Source organism: Diplotaxodon limnothrissa, linkage group LG23 (assembly GCF_057381915.1).
Source record: "Diplotaxodon limnothrissa isolate DT_005_m linkage group LG23, D_limnothrissa_male_GT1.1, whole genome shotgun sequence".
NCBI lineage: Eukaryota > Metazoa > Chordata > Actinopteri > Cichliformes > Cichlidae > Diplotaxodon > Diplotaxodon limnothrissa.
The window spans coordinates 42446372-42454075 of NC_140617.1; the positions used below are offsets into that span (position 1 = coordinate 42446372).

Here is a 7704-nt window from a genome sequence, read left to right on the forward strand (position 1 = left end):
TGAATGGAAAATAACAATAAATCCGCAGTGCGTTCCCGACTCCCGTGAAATGTCCTCTTCCCACTGCTAGTGTTCCTTGTCTCCGCTCCTCAGTGTCTGAGCACCCCGTGCTCGCTGCCCTCTCGTCTCCACGCTTCTCCTGGGGAGATAACAAACAGGCAGCCGTAAGACACATACAATGCGGCAGACTATCCGTACTGAGTGGCCGAGAGACTAACGTGAAGTCACGCAATGATCCAGCATGAGAGAGCGCCACCGCATTCTTAAGTAGCTCCTCCGACAAGGCTTGATCAGCTGTGTGATGGTCTCCAGGTGTGGCCAACCACCTGGCAGGGCCACACCCACCAGGCCTGAAGGTGCCTGTAAACAGGTGCTCTCAGAAACGCCGGCATCCACACACACACACACACACACACACACACACACACACACAAGCAGGGAGAAGGAGGGACAGCACACCAAAAACACACATGTCCATAACTGCTGGGTCGTTTAGACTCCTGAGCTGTGCACGAGGGGTCGACCACCCACTGGAAGGCCGGGCACTCGTTTTCAACCGTAATATACCTGATGTGCTCAGGTAACCTGTAGCGCCATGAAACCTCTGTCACACCAGGGCGCATAAAAAATGATGCTTTAAGAGACTGATGGGATCGGGCAGCAGGGAAAACATCCACAAAATGCTACTTTCAGTTTTTAAGTAGAGTCATTACATGCTTGTTAAAAGCAAACTCTCATATAGTTTTTAATGTGCTTCTTTCATTACAATGACTAGATAAAGAATGTGGCACTGTCTCTATTTAACACTGGCTACCCCAAAATGTTTCCAAACCTTCAACCGTAACTTTCACTGAGAGATTTTTAGATACGGTTATTGAAGCTGTGGGGTTAATTTTTTAAGTAACACGAGACGAGAGGCAGCAGCATACATACAGAGCATCAGTGATAGAAAGCTAGGCTAACATAGGGTAGCTACCTGTTCAAGGAGAAACATGTATAGGCCCATCTCAAGTGCCAGTGAACATCTAAATGATTCAGGGAAGACTTTGGAGAAAGTGCTGTGGGGAGATGAAACGAAATTATGTGGCTTTAACTGACCTTTTGAAATAGGAGTGTGATGCAAAAAATAGCATCCCTGCAGTCAAGCAGAGAGATGGAAACATTATGATGTGGGCTACAGGACGACTTAGTCGGGGTTCCAAGCAGTCAGGAAATGTGACATCGTCAAACTGCAGGCCACGGATTGGCTTGTCAGTCGCGGCACTCAATGAGTCATGAGACGGTGTCTTTCACTAAAATCAAAACTGCAGTTTTTTTAAAACCCTGCAACAAGGCAAATAGCTGCACAACACCGTGGTTTCCAAGTGTGACAAAAAGCCACAGATACATCATCGCTGCGACGTCTTCCTTTGTTGTGGCATTCGTGTTGCTCATAAATGACAACATGGACATCGGGCCGCACTCAGACGAGGACCCGGTGCATCGTCTGTCTCATCTCAGCCAGTTTACTTACAAACTCTTTAAGTTTGAATTTTAAAGCCAACAATGTGCACAGGGCAGTGATATTTCAAATGAAGGTAAACTATTCCAATCTCTGCAGCCCCAATTGTGTATCACACACACACTAAGTTCTCCTCCTGCCTTCAGCCCAACCGTTGAGCGCGATGACAAATAGAGCCGCAGAATTTTGCTGCTGTGTAATTAAATTGAGACGTGGGGTCAAAATTCCCACCTAGATTGAGTGAGATGAAATAGAAATCGGCTCTCCTCTAACTGACTTTATAGAAATAATTACATCAGCTGCATTTATAACTGTTATTAAATAACAGCAGCACACGAGAACTAAAGTGTAATCCCAGCACATTTCGCTTCGCTTGCACTGATTCTTTAGAGATGACGACCGTGGTGGGTAATTAAGGGCAAACAATATACAAGTGGCGTGAAAAATGGAGGCTGCATTACCTTTCCAAAGCTTCCTTTCCCGATGGCCCGCAGTATCTGGAAGTGGTCAAAGTTTACTGTGGAGAAAATGAGAAGCAGTTAGTGAGAACGTGTCAGTTTGAGCTGAGCTATAAAACAGGGAACATGACATGTACAGCACTGTGCAAAAGTCTTGAGCCATCCCTCATTTGCTTCCAGGGATCCGGACTTCCCTGTAATCTTTAAAGTGGTATTAAGGAATAGCTCTCCAGGCTTTTTAAAGTGTTTCTGATTTTTAATCCAGGGCTTGTATTTGACCACTTTTTGTCTGTTAAGACCCTTCACACTAATCTCTGAAACATTCAAACATAAACAGACACCTAAGTCACGGAAAGGACCACAAAACTTAACAAAGAACCAATTTTAAATTGTATCTGTACACATTTACTTGCAGCCTATTGCAAAAAAACAAAAGCCCACATCATTTGTTCTCACTTCTTTAGTTGAAGAATGCAGTTAATAACACCGTTAACACAGACTGACCTGGCAAAACACGAAAAAATAAGGGGGTGGTTCAAGACTTTTGCTCGGTACTGTATGAGAAATGCAAATGTGCACTTCACAATGTATCGCTGCACTTCGGCAGTACTGTGCAGATTAAATGTTTTTTCCTTCCCGATGCATGTGAAAGGTTAAGACTTACATCTCCAAATGTACTGGAACTGATTTGAACCAGAGGACTCAGCCACACTGTTACTATGTACTGCATAAACACGTTTACCGATGAAGGTAAAGCAGACGCTGTCCTGACTGTGTGGCTAAATTTTGTGCTGAAAGCATCAAATCAATTGAATATGATTAACTTGCTATGAGAGGTTTTTACTCCAAGTGTGACTTTTTCTGGCTTCATACACCTTTCAGGGTCAAATTCAAGCACTTTGTAAGCACGTTTAATGTCCATTTTCAACATTTTCCAGCACATTACCATAAAAAGGATGCATATTTCACTTCGCATCACCTGAGTAAGACCACGTGAAAGGCCAAATGAATAAGTCTTCTCATCAGATATTGATGCTTCTTTCTTATGTGACACAAAAAACAGGAGGAGACAGATCTTTGCTTGTGTTGTTTTTTAAGTTCATTCATTCAAAACTAACTGTAAGACGCTTAACTACATTGCAGTCTGTGTTATTGTTGTAGACCTAATTATCACCTTTAAAGTGTTTGTGCTAATAACATCATGTAGAGTAAGACAGGCATAGAGAACAGCACTGACTGGGAGAGGCTTTGAACACATGACATACTCAGATCAATTCAACACTTTAGACTTTAAAAATGCACAAGCGTCTTTCAAAAACCCATTTATTTAATCTATCATCATTGATATTATTATGTACAGTTAGAATGTACTGTTCATCTCCCTTAAATAAACAGGCAGCCTTAAAGTGTGAAATAGTCACTTGTCTACTGTCTCAGTGGCTGATAGTGCCCCACAGGCCTCAATGTCAGCTCGAAGCCATTATGTTTCAATTGTTTAATGATAAACAGATTTTGAATGAAAGCCAGGAAACTTCGCTAGCACAAAAAGTGCCTATTCTTTCTTCCCATATGGTTCAGTCATATTACCGTCATTTCCCCCTAAGCTGTTCCCAAAGACACCAGGTTAATACTTGAAAAGGCTGCAGCGATACACAAAAATATCATCAATATTCTGTTTACTTGGTGACAACGTCGCTTTTAGCCTTCAATCAGAAAGCCTGACGTTGGCTAGTTAAGCATCGGGCTAACGTTTAACGCTTTCACTTGAGGGAAGTAACTCGTATTACTGCTACTGCTGTGTAATCTTGGTTCAATTCACAGCATATTCTACAAGTTACCCTGCAATAACTAACTGTTAGAATAGCGCCACCGTATTGTATCGCACTGAGTGCACTTCAATCCTTTATCCCGCGAGTTTGCTAGCTAGCAAAATAATAATACCAATTTTAAACAAATAACATGTGTAACGTACACACTCGAGAAAATTATTTACTAGTACTTACGCAAACTCCCCCGTTGTGAAAACGTACAAATCCTTCTTGTATTTTTCGTTTTCCAGCAAACACTCATTAAAACGGCCTCCAGGCACATTAGCGCACTCACCCCCGACTGATCAGGGAGGGGGTGGGGGGTCACACATTGAAACAGACTAACGTGCAGAGGTACAGCCCAGGCAGAGAAATGTTGCTTTTAGACTTTGCGACTCGTTTTATTTCTCTATCTGATAAGAAAACTATTCAATCAGATAGTTCTTTGTGGTGAATGAAATACGGTTACAGTTTCAAGAAGTTTTAAGCACCAAATCCGAAATCCAAGCACTGCAATATTAAAATCCAATTCAATTTCTTGTTTGCTCCGAAATCTACGACATGACTATATACAGAAAAGCTTGACATGGTATGCAAAAAAAAACCCCGAAGACAATACAAATACAAATACATGAACAAAAAATGTTTTAACTGTCAGTTATGTCATTTTAAAATTTTCCAAAACTAACATTTTCTTTGATTGACTGATATTAAATTGATTAGAGTCAAGTTTAGTGTGAACAATATTACACAAGCAAGCACGTGTGCGCATGCGCACATATTAGAATCCCTTCGATCGCTTCTCATATGTGCGCATGCGCACATATTAGAATCGCTTCGATCGCTTGTGACGTGATAACTTTGCTTTGATCCTTTCTGATGTCATAACTTTGCTTTGATTCCAAAACCTATAAATAGGAGCGCTCACCTGTTACTTTATGCTTAACGGACGTTGACCTGCAGCAACTAAAACCCTTTTGAGAAGATTTGAGAGCAATTTACGAGAGAAACCAAAACAAGTTCAGTTTTGTTTCTCACCAATTCACAGCGCAAACTTTACACCATGTCAGCCAACCCAGCCTTCGGCTCAGATGAGCTTGGAATATCTAAAGGGACCATTTTGGGAGATCACCACATGGTGGAGGCTTTCCTTGGAGAAGGAAGCTTTGGTGTTGTAACCAGATGTCGCGATACAAAAAACAACAAAACTGTTGCTGTTAAAGTCAACAAGAGCGACCCTGAAATTCTGCTCCAGGCAAAACTGGAAATTTTCATCCTGGAGCAGCTACGACGCTTGGATCCAGACAGGTGCAACATCGTCGAATGGAACGGCTATTTCCTCGATGGAGAGCGCATTTGCCTGAATTTTGAACTCCTCGACCAAAGCCTGTCAGACTACATAGGGGACCGGAATAACCGAGGTCTCCCAATGAGAGAAATCAGGCCAATTTTGCATCAGCTTGCAAATGCTCTATTCCACCTGGGTTCTGTGGGAATAGTGCATGCTGACCTCAAACCTGTCAACATCATGGTTGTGAACCGCAGTGAGTCTCAAGTCAGAGTCAAACTTATAGACTTTGGCATCGCATGTAACACCTCTGCAGTGATTCCTGGTGACTGTGTGGGGACAATTGGTTATTGTGCACCTGAGATTATGCTTGGCACTCCATATGATGAAGCAATTGACATGTGGTCTCTAGGGCTGGTAGCTGTGGAGCTTGCTACAGGGGTGCCTCTCTATCCTGGGGAAGACGATTATGACGTTTTGAAATTCATAATTGAAACCCAGGGTCAGCTACCAGATCATCTCCTAGAGTCTGGCTTGTACACTGACAGCTATTTCATCGAGGATAACCACAAGGAACAGCGCTGGACATTTAAGACCCCAGAACAATTTCAATACGAGACAGATTATCGATCCAAGGAAACTCGATCGATAAAACTTAAGTGTCTCGATGACCTCGAACAACTGCTGAAAGTTAGGCGAGGATCGGAAAATGGCCAAACATTATTTGTAAGGCTAATCAAAGAAATGTTGGCCTTGGATGCAAATCAGCGCATAACACCCTCGGAGGTTCTGAAGCATCCCTTTTTCGACCCTGGCCTCTCAAGGAGAACCCCCTGCACTGACATGAATAGTACAGGGGGAGAACTCCTTGTGCTCTCTCAGCAGCCTTCAAGCTGGAAAAGTCATGGATTGCAAAAATTCAGCTGCAGTTTCCAAAACTCAGTTGAATTTCCTCAAAAAGGAGACATCAACACCTCAGCCAACCCATCTGCCTCTGAAGATGATCTTCAAATAACGGAAGGGACCATTTTAGGAGATCACCACGTGGTAGAGGCCTTCCTTGGAGAAGGAGGCTTTGGTTTGGTAACCAGATGTCGCGATACAAAAAACAACAAAACCGTTGCTATTAAAGTCAACAAGAGCGACCCTGAAATTCTGCTCCAGGCAAAACTGGAAATTTTCATCCTGGAGCAGCTACGACGCTTGGATCCAGACAGGTGCAACATTGTGGAATGGAACGACTATTTCCTCGATGGACAGCGCATTTGCTTGAATTTCGAATTGCTTGACCAAAGCCTGTGGGACTACATTGGGGACCGGAATAACCGAGGTCTCCCAATGAGAGAACTCAGGCCAATTTTGCATCAGCTCGCAAATGCTCTGTTCCACCTGGGTTCTGTGGGAATAGTGCATGCTGACCTCAAACCTGGAAACATCATGGTTGTGAACCGCAGTGAGTCTCCCGTCAAAGTCAAACTCATAGACTTTGGCCTCGCATGTCCTGCTTCTGCAGTGATTCCTGGTGACTGTGTGGGGACAACTGGTTATTGTGCACCTGAGGTTATGCTTGGCATTCCATACGACAAAGCAATCGACATGTGGTCTCTGGGGCTGGTAGCTGTGGAGCTTGCTACAGGGGTGCCTCTCTATCCTGGGGAAGACGATTATGATGTTTTAAAATTCATAATTGAAACCCAGGGTCAGCTACCAGATCATCTCCTAGAGTCTGGCCTGTACACTGACTGCTACTTCATCGAGGATAACTACAACAAACAGCGCTGGACATTTAAGACCCAAGAACAATTTCAATACGAGACACATTATCGATCCAAGGAAACTCGATATATAAAACTTAAGTGTCTCGATGACCTCGAAAAACTGCTGAAAGTTAGGCGAGGACCGGAAAATGGCCAAACATTATTTGTAAGGCTAATCAAAGAAATGTTGGCCTTGGATGCAAATCAGCGCATAACACCCTCGGAGGTTCTGAAGCATCCCTTTTTCCACCCTGGCCTCTCAAGGAGAACCCCCTGCACTGACATGAATAGTACAGGGGGACAAAACCTTGTGCTCTCTCAGCAGCAATCATCGTTTGGGTGGCCAGAATTCTAGGGGAGCTAGAAATTCTTGTGGAAAAAAAGCCCAAAACAATAACATCAACAAAAAAAAGCAATGAATGTGGTCTTAAACTTGGGCACAATTTGGCTTGAAATCCATCAACTAATCTCTCAATATTCAAAGCTGAGCAGCAGACAACTTACCATCACATCAGTCCTTCAATCAGACCTACAACAAACGTCTTCAGTCTCTCACCCCAACCGGTCGCAGCAGATGGCCGCCCCGACCTGAGCCTGGTTCTGCCGGAGGTTTCTTCCTGTAAAAAGGGAGTTTTTCCTTCCCACTGTCGCCAAAGTGCTTGCTCATAGGGGGTCATATGATTGTTGGGTTCTCTGTATGTATTATTGTATGGTCTACCTTACAATAATACATACAGCCTTGAAGTGACTGGTGATGTGATTTGCTGCTGAATCAATTCGGAACTAATTGGAAATCTGGATATTAATTAAATAAACCTGCTTTGAGCATCAATTAATTGTTGTTTGAAATTCTTTATAAATATATAAATATAGTGCCACTCTTCTACTGTTT

General features: G+C 43.1%; 1 protein-coding gene across 1 annotated transcript; it reads left to right on the top strand.

Moving 5' to 3' along the window:
- The first annotated feature begins 4830 nt into the window (after positions 1 to 4830).
- Positions 4831 to 7167, top strand: LOC146608753 (uncharacterized). The gene has a single exon (XM_085348679.1). It carries the CDS (start codon positions 4831 to 4833, stop codon positions 7165 to 7167), a length of 2337 nt encoding a protein of 778 aa, XP_085204805.1.
- The last annotated feature ends 537 nt before the right edge of the window (positions 7168 to 7704 follow it).